General features: G+C 43.5%; 1 protein-coding gene across 1 annotated transcript in view; it reads right to left on the bottom strand.

Moving 5' to 3' along the window:
- asap2a (ArfGAP with SH3 domain, ankyrin repeat and PH domain 2a) overlaps window positions 1-15,189 on the bottom strand; it is a 93,942-nt gene that overhangs the window by 51,256 nt on the left and 27,497 nt on the right. Inside the window, 2 exon segments of the mRNA XM_023986310.2 lie at window positions 113-258; window positions 12,650-12,722. Coding sequence (XP_023842078.1) covers window positions 113-258; window positions 12,650-12,722 — 219 coding nt within the window.

Raw genomic sequence — 15,189 nt, 5'->3', positions numbered from 1 at the left:
TATTTCAATCTAAATTCCTCAAGCTGGTAGACTTTTCATCATTCAGAACAAATAGTTAGTTTGAAGGTGCATAATAGAACAAAACTGGGTTTTTCTCAGTCTTTCCTCTCACCAGGTTTTTGAAGAGGGCGGTGAGCTCCTTGGTGAAGACCGAGAACTTGAGGAAGGCAGAACCCAGATCGGGGTCGTCCCTGTAGACACAGTTCTCCCCAAACTTCTCCAGAGCCTGGGTGTACTGCTCCTCATTCTCCACATGGGCTGGAAGGAGAGGAGAAAGAAGAAGGGATGAACACGGCAGCACCATGCCAGTGTGCAATTTAACAATCACTATGCCAAGCCTGTCCTTCGGGTATGGACATCAGTGGTGGAAAAAGTACCCAATTGTAATACTTGAGTAAAAGTAAAGATACCTTAATAGAAAATGACTCAAGTAAAAGTGAAAGTCACCCAGTAAAATACTACTTGAGTAAAAGTTGAAAAGTATTTGGTATAAAATATAGTTAAGTATCAAAATTTAAAATATTTTCTAATTCCTTATATAAAGCAAACCGTTATTTAAAAAAAAAATGTACGGATAGCCAGGGGCACACTCCAACATCATGAATAAACAAAGCATGTTTGTTAAGTGAGTCCACCAGATCAGAGGCAGTCAGGATGACCAGGGATATGTGAGTGAATTGGACCCCTTTCCAGCCCTGCTAAGCATTCAAAATACTTTTGGGTGTCAGGGAAAATGTATGAAGTAAAAAGTACATTATTTTCTTTAGGAATTGTAGTGAAGTAAAAGTAATAAAAATATATAAATAGTCAAGTACAGATACTTTAAAGTACTACTGAAGTAGGTTTTTTGGGGTATCTGTACTGAAGTACTTTACACCACTGATGGACATACGCACAGACCATCTCAGCAGGATAACACATGTGCACGTGCACACTTTTTCCGATCCTTACATGGCAATCAATGAATAATAAATAGGGGCCTTGGTTAGAGTGCACAGTGCAGTGTGTGTGGAATTCCATTCACTTCAATACCCCCCCTCCATCTCTCTGGCATTGTCTTTGGGAAACAAGGATACAATGGGACAGGAAGAGAGAGAGAGTTGGAGAAGACTGTGTCTGCATCCCAAATGGGGATGGGTCAAAAGTAGTGCACTATATAAGGAACAGGGTCCCATTTGGGACACAGCCTGTGTTGTCACACTGGAGTGACTCCAGAGCAGCGGCCATGTGGCGGGGACGAGGAAAACAAAGGCCTTGAAAGAGGAAGAGCGAGAGACTGGCGTCACCCAGTTAAAGGGAACTATGGTTACACTGTCTGGGTTCAATTGTGCAGACAGAGTATCACAAACTCTCTCGTACAATGAGATGAAAGAAAGAAGAATTACTCATGAAAGTTTCCATTCATTAGACTTTGGGAGTCGATAGCTAAAACTGACAGTGTCACTGGTTACAGTTTGCACTTCCTGATTGTAACCCAGCTAGCACATAACGTTCTGAGAACCACATTTATCTTCTTTTTTTTTTTTAAGAGCATGTTTGTCCAATGGTTATTTTGCATACAATCTTCCCATAACGTCTCCTACAGGTTTCCTTAAGGTTCTATTTAAAGTTATTTTCTCAAATTATTCAGAGAACTTTAAGAAACAACTGTGTGAATTTCTGTACTTCTAAGAATGTTATTTAAAAACATGCATCCGTTCTCAGCATCAACAAAACTCTATCATCTATCTTGTTGAGTGTGTTCAGGTGTGTTGGCCGCACCCACTAATTGGCCACACCTGATCATAATGATCGCTTGTTTCCTTTGAAATGGGGTCTGTTTGAATAGACAAAAATGCACAGTTTGTAAGAGTTAAAAAACATGGCAATCTCAGAACATTAAAACCCCAAAATTAACTTTCAGGGAACCATAGAAAAACGTTCTCAGAACCTAAACTCTCCCTGGAATCTAAACATTTATGTTCCCAGAACAAGTGAAGATTTCACTTCCGAGGCCTCCCGAGTGGCGCAGCCGACCGCGAACAGGAGACTCATGAGGCGGCGCACAATTGGCCCAGCGTCGTCCGGGTTAGGGGAGGGTTTGGCCAGCCGGGATGTCCTTGTCCCATCGCGCTCTAGCGACTCCTTGTGGCGGGCCGGCCGCATGCTCGCTGACACGGTCGCCAGTTGTACGGCGTTTCCTCCGACACATTGGTGCGGCTGGCTTCCGGGTTAAGCGATCAGTGTGTCAAGAAGCAGTGCGGCTTGGCATGGTCGTGTTTCGGAGGACACAAGTCTCTCGAGCTTTGCCTCTCCCGAGTCCATATGGGAGTTGCAGTGATGGGACAAGACTAACTACCAGTTGGATATCACGAAATTGAGGAGAAAAAAGGTGTTCATTCTTTTTTCTTCTCATGGCTTCGTTCCCAGAAGCAATAGAAAAACAAAAACATACATTCCCACAACTTCAAAAGAACCTAATGTGCTAGCTGATTGACTAAAATGTACATGTTACAGTTAGGTTTAGAGGTCGACCGATTAATCGTAATGGCCGATTAATTAGAGCCGATTTCAAGTGTTCATAACAATCGGAAATCGGTATTTTTGGACGCCGATTTTGCCGTTTTTGTTTTACATAGGCAAGTCAGTTAAGAACACATTCTTATTTTCAATGATGGCCTAGGAACGGTGGGTTAACTGCCTTGTTCAGGGGCAGAACAACAGATTTTTTACCTTGTCAGCTCGGGGATTCAATCTTGCAACCTTAAGGTTAACTAATGCAACGCTCTAACCACCTGCCTCACGAGGAGCCTGCCTGTTATGCGAATGCAGTAAGAAGCCAAGGTAAGTTGCTAGCTAGCATTAAACTTATCTTATAAAAACAATCAATCAATCATAATCACTAGTTATAACTACACATGGTTGATGATATTACTAGTTTATTTAGCGTGTCCTGCGTTGCATATAATCCAAGCGGTGCGCATTTGCAAAAAAGGACTGTCGTTGCTCCAACGTGTAACTAACCATAAACATCAATGCTTTTCTTAAAATCAATACACAGAAGTATATATTTTTAAACCTGCATATTTAGCTAAAAGAAATCCAGGTTAGCAGGCAATATTAACCAGGTGAAATTGTGTCACTTCTCTTGCGTTCATTGCACGTAGAGTCAGGGTATTTGCAACAGTTTGGGCCGCCTGGCTCTTTGCGAACTAATTTGCCAGAATTTTACGTAATTATGACATAACATTGAAGGTTGTGCAATGTAACAGGAATATTTAGACTTATGGATGCCACCCATTAGATAAAATACGGAACGGTTCCGTATTTCACTGAAAGAATAAGTGTTTTGTTTTCGAGATGATAGTTTCCGGATTCGACCATATTAATGACCTAAGGCTCGTATTTCTGTGTGTTATGTTATAATTAAGTCTATGATTTGATAGAGCAGTCTGACTGAGCAATGGTAGGCACCAGCAGGCTCGTACGCATTCATTCAAACTTTCGTGCGTTTTGCCAGCAGCTCTTCTCAATGCTTCAAGCATTGCGCTGTTTATCAAGCCTATCAACTCCCGAGATCAGGCTGGTGTAACCGATGTGAAATGGCTAGCTAGTTAGCGGGGTGCGCGCTAATAGCGTTTCAAACGTCACTCGCTCTGAGACTTGGAGTAGTTGTTCCCCTTGCTCTGCATGGGTAACGCTGCTTCGAGGGTGGCTGTTGTCGATGTGTTCCTGGTTCGAGCCCAGGTAGCGGCGAGGAGAGGGATGGAAGCTGTACTGTTACACTGGCAATACTAAAGTGCCTATAAGAACATCCAATAGTCAAAGGTATATGAAATACAAATCGTATAGAGAGAAATAGTCCTATAATTCCTATAATAACTACAAACTAAAACTTCTTACCTGGGAATATTGAAGACTCAAGTTAAAAGGAACCACCAGCTTTCTTATGTTCTGAGCAAGGAACTTAAACGTTAGCTTTCTTACATGGCACATATTGCACTTTTACTTTCTTCTCCAACACTTTGTTTTTGCATTATTTAAACCAAATTGAACATGTTTCATTATTTATTTGAGGCTAAATTGATTTTATTGATATAGTATATTAAGTTAAAATAAGTGTTCATTTAGTATTGTTGTAATTGTCATTATTACAAACAAAAAAAACTAAATCGGACGATTAATCGGTATCGGCGTTTTTGGCCCTCCAATAAATCGGTATCGGCGTTGAAAAATCATAATCGGTCGACATCTAGTTAGGTTGATTCTAAAAATAAGGCTAAAGCTAATACATATGGGTGTGGTATTTTTTTTAAAGGAGAGTCAAACCTAAGAGAGAGAGAGATGCCACCCGTGCGTGTGAGTGTGTGTGGAACAGGAAGTTGGCAATTCAACTAATCAAACCCAGCAACCACTTCAAGCAACAAAAGGGAAGTCCATAAAGCAGGCCTGACAGATGTCACCTAGCCTCAGACCCACACTTCATTAAGTGCTGCTAACAGCTAATAAACCAGAGGTGGAGAGGAACACTGGGATTTGAGGCACTGGTTGGGTGCAGGGAGAGTTGCCATGACGACCCAGAGACCTTCCCTCGAGAACTATGGTGACTCACTAAAATAATACCGAAATACACTACGGAAAAAGAAGGAACAGCACGTCAGAAATCAGCTCAATGTAATTGAAGAATCCATAGACTCTAACCACTTCTGGGAAAATTGGAAAACAAACACAAAGAATTATCTTTCCAAAATGGAGATGCATGGGTAAACCACTTCTCCAATCTTTTTGGCTCTATAACAAAGAACAAAGAACAAACAGCAAAAACATATACATGATCAAATACAAATCTTAGAATTAACTAGTAAAGACTACCAGAACCCACTGGATTCTCCAATTACCTTGAATGAACTACAGGTCAAAATAAAAACCCTCCAACCCAAAAAGGCCTGTGGTGTTGATGGTATCCTCAATGAAATGATCAAATATACAGACAACAAATTCCAATTGGCTATACTAAAACTCTTTAACATCATCCTTTGCTCTGGCATCTTCCCCAATATTTGGAACCAAGGACTGATCACCCCAATCCACAAAAGTGGAGACAAATTTGACCCCAATAACTACCGTGGGATATGCGTCAACAGCAACCTTGGGAAAATCCTCTGCATTATCATTAACAGCAGACTCGTACATTTCCTGAGTGAAAACAATGTACTTAGCAAATGTCAAATTGGCTTTTTACCAAATTATCGTACGACAGACCACATATTCACCCTGCACACCCTAATTGACAAACAAACCAAAACAAAGGCAAAGTCTTCTCATACTTTGTTGATTTCAAAAAATCCTTCGACTCAGTTTGGCATGAGGGTCTGCTATACAAATTGATGGAAAGGGGTGTTGGGGGAAAAACATACGACATTATAAAATCCATGTACACAAACAAGTGTGCGGTTAAAAAAGGCAAAAAAACACACATTTCTTCCCACATGGCCGTGGGGTGAGACAGGAATGCAGCTTAAGCCCCACCCTCTTCAACAGATATATCAACGAATTGGCGAGGGCACTAGAAGTCTGCAGCACCCGGCCTCACCCTACTAGAATCTTTAGTCAAATGTCTACTGTTCGCTGATGATCTGGTGCTTCTGTCACCAACCACAGAGGGCCTACAGCAGCAACTAGATCTTCTGCACAGATTCTGCCAGACCTGGGCCCAGACAGTAAATCTCAGTAAGACCAAAAAAGGTCCAGTCACCAGGACCACAAAGAGAAATTCCATCTAGACACCTTTGCCCTAGAGCACACAAAAAAACTATACATACCTTGGCCTAAACATCAGCGCCACAGGTAACTTCCACAAAGCTGTGAACGATCTGAGAGACAAGGCAAGAAGGGCATTCTATACCATCGAAAGGAACATAAAATACAACATACCAATTAGGATCTGGCTAAAAATACTTGAATCAGTTATAGAACCCATTGCCCTTTATGGTTGTGATTTCTGGGGTCCTCTCACCAACCAAGATTCACAAAATGGTCAAACACCAAATTGAGACTCTGCATGCAGAATTCTGCAAAAATATCCTCAGTATACAATGTAGAACACCAAATAATGCATGCAGAGCAGAATTAGGCCGATACCCGCTAATTATCAAAATCCAGAAAAGATTTTAGAGAACCCAAACACACCCCACAATGCCCCAGGACAGCAACACAGTTAGACCCAAACAAATCATGAGAAAACAAAAATATAATTATTTCTAATGTCAAGTAATTAACAAACTATGTGATTTGTTAAAGGGAACGTTCACCCAAATTACAAAATTACATATTGCTTTCCTTACCCTGTAAGCAGTCTATTGAAAAGGTATGACAGCAACCTATGCTTTGGTTTTGTTTACTTGGCCACTGTTTCAAATGCTAACTTTTTAGCATTTGTAGCACAAATCCACCCAATAACAGGAGCAGCGCCATTGAATAGTCAAAACCTGGTAATATCAGGATATACAAATGGGAAATACCTCCATACTACTTGTCAGACAGAGAAGCGATACTGTGTACTCGCTGTTGGGTTGGGATTGGCATGGGGTGTGCGTAGGTGACTTTTGACTCTCTTTGGAATCCTCATGTCTTACTCATTGTTTAGGGTCCAAATCGGAAGTACTATATTTATTGAATATTATATGAATCCTATCATTTAAAAATGCCCAATGTAGGTGCACTTAATTAGCTACATTTCACAGAGATCAAATTATATTTCAACAAAATAATGTTGCAGGAACACTAAATCTTATCTGTTTTCAACTACGGAAATGATTTCAGAACAATCGGAGAAGGTGAGTGTTGAAATCCTCTTTCTTGTGCTTTTTGAGGTGGAAAGACCCAGAGAGAGAGATACAGTAGAGAAAAAAGAAAGAATGACAGAGACACAGAGAGACAGAGAGAGAGAGAGAGAGAGAGAGAGAGAGAGAGAGAGAGAGAGAGAGAGAGAGAGAGAGACACAGGGAGGGGAGAGAGAGAGAGAGACACACACACACAGAGAGAGACACAGAGAGAGACACAGAGAGAGATGCGGAGGAGTGCGAGTATCGACACCCCAAGGCATCTGCCCCCAGAGAATGACTCAGCGGAAAACATTATCGCACCGCATCTGTCCAGACAGACTGCCACACACACGTCCAACTTTTAACGTGTTCACACGTGAAATTGAAAAACTACAAGCAACTCTTATGGTGATGCAATAAGATCAAGGTGGATGAATCATGCCTAGAACCAGCAGATCATAAAAATCCTACCACAAGATAAACATGAACGACAAGCACTGCGTTTGGAGTCCTCTGAGCTCATAGGCATAGATTTAACGAGCGAGTTGAAAGTCCTTGATTTTTTTTTAAAGCTTTAAAACCCTAATCCCAAAGACAAAATGTCTACTGAAGGACATTTTTTCCTGCTTTTAGAGAACCCACAATCTAGTCAAGTTACCTGAATGGGACCTACCGTTGAATTCCCTATGGGTTGCTGTTTTATTTGCCCTTGCTCACCTCTGGCCATAGGTGGCTGACGCTACAACACACATGTTCAAACACACGCACACTGTTTAGGCAGCAAACCCAGCTGCTTTGTTGTGGGTCGCCCCGGCCTGTGTGTCGCCAGCGGGCACCGCCTGGGCTTTTGTTTTGAAGTGACACCTGAGATCAGGGCCTCTCAGTGCCTCAACTATCCACCCATGACAGAAAACACCCGGCATAAAGTCCACAAGGCTAGTCTCCTGTTTACTGTAATGCAACCCCAGCAGATAGACACGTCAGTGTACTGTGTGTCGGAGTGTGTGTGTACACTAGTACACGCCACCCCCCCAGTGCATTCCTACACTGTCTCTCGTCTCTTTCCGTCACAGCCAGGGATAGTCAGTGATAACATGACATGGAGGTCTGGGTTCTGCTGTTGTGGATGAAATCGAGGGAATGACTTGGGTTCATGTCTGTGGCAGGCCCTCAGGACATGGTGGCCCCGTGTTTAATGGGAATCTTGAAAAGGAGGGAGGAGAGGTGCCGCAATTCACCCATAGAAAGCTCTTTGAAAATCCACACACAGGCAGACACACAGTTCTTTGACAACTCAATGCATACAAAAAACACACAACTGTAGATGTGCAACAACAAACGTAATACACAGATGTCCCTGCTGTGGATTATCTAACAGCATAGGAGAGTGGTGGGGTGTTGTTACTCCAGCATTGTCCGCTCCACCAGACAGCTCTCTGTTTAATCAACAGATAGTAGCCTAGCTTCTGTTTCCTCCACTCACTCTGCTGGAGGTTTCAGCACGGACAAACTCTATGTCCACATCCCTATCTATTTCCAGCTTAGGACCACACTGTCCATGGAGGCTGTATAAATACTGCTGGACTTAACACCCTTTTCACAATTTGGCTGTTAAGGTTTACCCAGAGGACCACCGATTGGAGGAGAGAGGGGTCGTCGTTAGGGGAGAGCTCAGTGAGAGAGGACAGAGGCGTAAAATGGGTGTTATGGCTGTCCTGCTGTTTCTGTGGCTCTCAGGGGCCTCTACCTGCAGTTCAGGCACGTACACATCCATCCACAGTATCGCTACAATAGTGCTTCTGGAAGCCTAATTCCCGCCGTTACCTGGCAGCTTGGCGATAAAGTGTGTGTGTGTGTGTGGCTTGTGATGGAAAAAAGCAAGACTGCAAGGGGAATGACAAATGAGTTAATGTGTGTCCGTATCTACAGTATGTGACTGTGCTTCCAGTATGTATAATGTATGGTATATTCCTCACTGTTTACAACACGTGTATGCAAGCGAGTACTAAGTAGCTGTGTACTCATTATCATGGGTGTGATGCCTGCCTATGGAGCCATGGGCTCATCGTGACAAAGTTAAGCCAGAAAAACAGATCTATCCCAGTGGCACAGCAGTGCATACAGCAAGCACCATCAGTTAGACCAACAGCTGTGTCTGAATATAAACCAGCCAGATTAAAAACTCTGGGGATTGAATAAAGTATGTTTTTCTTATTTTAGCCTGTGGGCCAATAGAGTAGTGATAGAGTGACAGATCTGCAGGCCCAGTGATGGGCAGACATAGGCGGCACCAGGGAAGCCATGTGGCGTTTCAAGGGGAAGCTCTGCTCCAGTTCTGTCAGTCTGACCGGGCTCTCCACTGGGTCTCTGTCCTCCAGGAGGATGGCTGTGTCCATGGTGAAGGAGACACGCATCATCTTCTCTGCTCTACTCACTGACCGACTGACTGCCTGCCTGACTGCCTGCCTGATTGACTGCCTGCCTGATTGACTGCCTGCCTGACTGCCTGCCTGATTGACTGCCTGCCTGATTGACTGCCTGATTGGAAGGGAGGAAGTGATGGAGAGGCAGAGGGAGACCGAGATAAAACAGCTTGTCAGTATTGCTGGAGGGCCTGGTCAGGTCAAAAGCTAATACAGCGTCCAAACGGCAAGAGTCTGGAGCAGGAGTCTTCGAGACATGAACTTTGTGTATGGAATAACATGACAAACCTGGGCATGTGAAGGTCGTGGTTATGAGAAGCCAGCTATGTTGTCGAATGGACAAGAATAGTTCTCTCAGAAAGCAGCATGCCAAAGCTACGGAGGGCAGGCAGCAACACAGATTTAAAGAGCTACAGAGCAAAGAGAGATTTCTCCCAATTCACACCAACTGCCAGGGATGAATATTTCACCAAAGGAGAGTGAAGCCCAGGCAACTGACTAAGATTGTGGGTAGGGAAGGGAACCTGGGTGAGATGTCTAGGTTCAGTTCAGTGCCTCTAGCCCACATTAGAATACCAAGCAGCACAGACTCAAAAGTTGCATAGACCTCCTGACTGGAAAATACTAACACAGAATCTCACTGACAATGATGACCAGCTGTTGAAATGTCTTACATTTACATTCTTCTTAATGGTCAAGGTTAGCAGTCCCTCCAGCATTTCACAGGGATTTTTTGTAATATTTGCAGCAAAGATCCTTGATTTTGCTGCAGCAATTCTGACATTTGCAATGATTTTGTCCAATTTGTGATGAAAATACGCTGACAAGGGAAAAAGTTTGTTGACGTGTGGCTTGATTGAACCACATTAAGAGGTAAAAGTGCAGTGATTGGTCAAATTTGCAAGCCCTTGCATAATATGGGGGGAATTGTTGATTTTGTTAAAAAATTGGTGCACAGAATCCTGAAGGGACTGGGTTAGGTTCTATGCCTAAGGGTACTTTCTGTTCTAAGGGTACTTTCTGCCTGAAACAAGCGCTAAATATTATAGCTAGCATTGGAACCAACTTTAGCACTAATGCTAACAAGCCCAGCAACACGTTTTCACTATTCATATTGGAACTGACAAAGGTCTTTGCTACACAGAAGGGCCAGAAAATGTAAACTCCCACAGCTCTGCTAAAGCAAAAGAGTCTTAAATTCACAGCATTCATTCTCAGGAAGACTGGAAGGTCACCAAGTTCTCCTCTTATGTAATCAATCAACCTCTGTTCTTCTTCTGACTGACGGTACATTCAGAAAGAGCCCGTCTAGATGAATGACGACAAGCAGCGAACCACAACGTGAAAGAACACGATAGTGGAACGTCAAGGACAGATTCAAGTCTAAATGTGAGCGACGACTTCAGAACGTCTCTTAATTCACAATAGTCCCTTACGTCAATGACCAGAGCAGTACAACTACTTTGATGTTTCCACAGCATTCTTGACACTTCCGTCTCGTGAAATTAACAAGACTACTTGAAAGGTCGTACTGACAATAAGTCCAGAGTTACTGAATACGACACACCCCTGTAGCCCTAACATTACCTACAGGTATCTAACATAGCTGTAAAACGTCTGACAGCTGAGCAGAGCTGACAGGGGTGTAATAAACCTGGGTGCTGATGTCTTGACTATTTTGTTTTCTGAGGCCTGAGGTTAACCAGTAGTAGAGGTTGATCTGTGAGGATCACAGACTAAAGCCGTCAGGAGAGACTAATCTCTCACGTCACCAGGACTCGGATTTACAGCTGGCCTCCAACGCCACTCAAATCAGGTAGCCTATCAGTTAGAGCACTTGGCCAGTGACCGAAAGGTTGGGGATTCAAATCCCGAGGCGACAAGGTGAAAAATCTGCCGATGTGCCCTTGAGCAAGGCACTTAACCCTAATTTACTCCAGGGGCGCCGTACTACTATGGTCGACACTAAAACATTTCTATGCACCTTGTATGTGACAATAAAACGTATTTTTTTATGTTATCGAAACCTTCCTGTTATGCACTGACTATTACTGTACTGAACGTCTATGCAGTTACTACGTTTCTCAAAGGGGCAATGGCTTGTACTGGCACCTTAGGGGAATTGTAAGTCACAATCACAAGCTGCATTTACACGCAAGCAAAGACATCAAATTTACATTACATTTTAATCTCCAACTTCCCTGCTATGTTTACACGCTAACAAAGCCATCAAATTTACATACAATTTGAATCTCTAACTTCCCTTTGTCAACAAAACGAATGTCAGAAACGAGATGAATTTATAGTGTGTTTTCTGTACTGAATTCTGTTGTCGAAGTAACAATTAAGATTTTCAGTGTTAAGGAGGTCCATAAAGCCTCTTAATGAAAGTGCTTAAATGCTTAATGTGGTTTTAAAGAATTTAAGCCCCTTATTTTTGAGAGGATTCAGCCAACAACATGAATTCTACCCGCTATGAAAATCCTTCCATTGAGGATGATACCACAGCAAATTATGCATGTTGCCTAGTAACCAACTGGTAAAAGAGTCAAAATGCCTACCAGAGCCATCCACACATACTGTATACACATACACAAAACGCACATCTGCAATGTTGTTGAGTGACACAAAGGCACTATTTCAGGATACCGGGAAGAGAGGAAGGAGATGAAATGAGTGCTTGGAACTCCATTAGAACATAGTGTAGTGGGGAAGAGCGCAACACTGCCACCCTTTTGCCCCCGTACACTCACAAGTACTCACACAAAGGGTGTTCCCTGGTACACCTGTTTCTCGAAGGTCTGGGGTAGACAGCTGTCCCCCCTTTGAACAGAGGTAGCAGTGTTCCCAAAAAAGCCCAGCTCAGCAAAGAGAGAGAAAAGCGTTCCATACGCTCTCAGCAGGACCCTGTCATACAGCCCAAAGACAAGGCGCTGGAAACACCCCACACTGTCACAGCCAGCCAGAGTGAGCATGCTGATGAGCTCCGTGCACACACACACACACACACACACTTGCAACCCACCCAAAACAAGCACACACTAATTAAGCCAGTCTACCAGTGGCCATCTTCCAGTAGATATGGATTCCTCAGTGTAAACCCTACCCTATTAAGCATTTACAGAGGGAGTCAACATTGCTGTTCTCTTCTCCATACCGTGTGTTTGGAGAACATATGGAGTTAAGGCCATAAATCTTCAAACAGAGGCCATCCTCTCCCATCATTTGACCGAAAAACACGCCGACCCTAAACGCTGTCATACCCTGGCCCACACACACCCCACCACGGCCTGAGCAGGTACATGGACTAGCTTATTGAGTTTCTGTGATGACTGTCACAGGTGGCTCTGAACTCTGACCTTTCATCAGATGGGAGCGGTATGGTGTTGCGACTGCAAATGAGTGTTAACCTTTCTGACTCACCGAGACCCGAGGTGTAGATGGCCTTGACTGACTTCTTCATCTTGTACAGCACACTGCGGTCCACATCCAGCGCCTGGAGGGAGGGAAGGAGAGAGAGAGGGAGAGGAAGTCCAGTTAGTGTCAGTTCAAGGACACAATGAAAGCCATACGGCACACATTCTGTAGCATTCGTGTTGCCTTGCCTACTAACATGTCTGAATCGTTCCCGCGGGTAATATTGGATGAGATGATGTTGTTTGAGGCACGTTGTCAGCTCTGGGCAACTTCTGTTTCCTAACGTTCTCTAGAGGATAGAGTTTTTTTCCCCTCATCTCTGGCATTGATAGCGTTTATCTTGCCACAAGTCATTGTGGACACAGGTGTGTCAGTGTGTGCCTACTATCTGTATGTGTGTATGTTTGTAGGTAGCAGGTGTGTTTTAAAGTGTATATGTGCGTGACTTTGGGTAGCAGGTGTGTGATTTGCATCTGTGTGTGTGTGTGTGTGTGTGTGTGTGTGTGTGCGAGGAGGAAGGGAACAGCCTCCTGACTGCAGGTGATTCATTATTCAGGACGATGCTATAAATAGGCCCAACTGAATCCCAGTGTGGAGTAAAAGGGGAGAGAGAGGAGTTCAGGAGGCATCCATACAGACCGGATAGGTGGAGCCACTCCGTTATGGAGGTAGGTCAGGCTGATGAGGTCTCGCACTACTAAAAAGCCGTTCCTGTAAGATGCACACACACACACACAGACGCTAATGCACTTACAGTACACACATACTCTGACTCCAGCTGAGACAGTGCACCACTGTACCAACCACGATTGGATGGTCTCCGGGGGATTTGGGAAATGAGTTTTGTGCTTCACCAAGAAGGTCCAGCCGTCGCCACTCTGCCCTTGTTCCCAATATCACTGAATTCAACAGATCCTATCCCCCTCTCTTTGCCTCAGTCTGAATCTACTTTAGTGAAAGGCACAGCGACTCCATTCAGTTGCCACAGATAAACATACACAGTATTCCCCTTGCTACCATGCTAGCCATGAGAGAGAATAGTTAGGCCTAAATCAGCGTTATATTTTTAAAATACCAGAGAAGTGCTCTGTTATTGTTGGTATTGAATTTCACGGAGTGGGCGAGAGCTGACAATGTGCTTAGTCAAGTTTATCAGTGGTTGCCTCTTGCTGACACAGGGAAGGCCACCTACATACAAATTGAAGGAGACAAGGTGGGCGTAGGGATATCTAAAGACTTTTACGTACAGAGAAGATATAATAAAAAGAGAGGAATTGAGATTTAGAAGACAGTTGAGCACCCACGCTTATTGAGCACGACCATAGACTAGTGGTCAAATATAGGCTACAACTTGTTGAATCCTACAATTTAGGGAGGGGGGGGTTCCATTTTGGAAAGTGGAAAATAAGATGAAAACATGTCAGTGAGTGGAATTCTGAAAACAGGGCTGCCGCTGACCTTAACTTGACCTCTGAGATTGGACAATAGGAAGCATTGCCCCGGGTTACGATGCCACTGGGCTTATTACGTGAACATCATTGACTTTAAATCCACATCCCACTTCTAGACATTTCCTACAAACCCGTTCTATCAGGAGAGAAGGAAGCCATCTCTCATAAGAGCTCATCAAATAGTCATTTTGATCCTGGCGATTAACTCCCGTCTCCTCCGAAAGAGAGAGAAACAATAAACATAAAAGCTAAAAACACTGTCTCATTAGCTGAACAGAATGACTCATCACAAGCGCTGACGCTAACGAGATCACCACCTGGGTTCTCCTACTTAAATCTTGGCTCCCTGCCCACCACTAGCTGAGAGTCACACAACACAAGCCCTCTAAGATTCTCCTAAGACAGTCTACAAGCATTTATCACACAACATACTGTGCTCCAGCTGACTGATTTAGCCAGTGGCCAGCAATTCTTTGCTGCAATTGTAGCCAACTGATGTCAGACAAACATCCAAATGTCATCGATATAGATGGAGTTCTCCTAACCACCCTTCCTAAGATGTATGCTGCCTTGTTGTAATTTGGTGCCAAGAGTTTCCCATTCGCCGTTCTACTGTACAAATATGAGTCATGAGCCAGTCTAGCGTAAAATATATATGACTCAGATGAACAAAACCTTATTAGCTCCACAGAGACCATCTGGATTCTGGACCATCTGGATTCATTCCCACACATACTGAAACTCTGGTTTTCAACCACACTGGAGGTATTGTTCAAAGCAAGCTATGAAACAAAGTGATAAATCAATTATTTTCTGGATCCAAAGTTCAACAACAGGATCCCCCTTTTAAAAGAGTAACATGAGATACAGGGTTGTAAAATGTTTTTGCGCCATGCAATATGTGGTTGTAAAATGTTTTTGCGCCATCCAATATCACTCTGCACTCTCCTTCCAGCCATGGGAATCTGTTTCCTTCAGTATATATTTTACCTAACCTTGGAGAGGCTACTTCGTGATAATGCCCTAAAAGCATTTCTGCTGACCTCATCCCTCCCTAAGAATACAGCAACATTGGGACTTGGATATTCATTGATT

Source organism: Salvelinus sp. IW2-2015, linkage group LG4q.2, assembly GCF_002910315.2.
Source record: "Salvelinus sp. IW2-2015 linkage group LG4q.2, ASM291031v2, whole genome shotgun sequence".
In the NCBI taxonomy this organism is placed as follows: domain Eukaryota; kingdom Metazoa; phylum Chordata; class Actinopteri; order Salmoniformes; family Salmonidae; genus Salvelinus; species Salvelinus sp. IW2-2015.
This window is presented reverse-complemented; position numbering and strand designations above follow the sequence as displayed.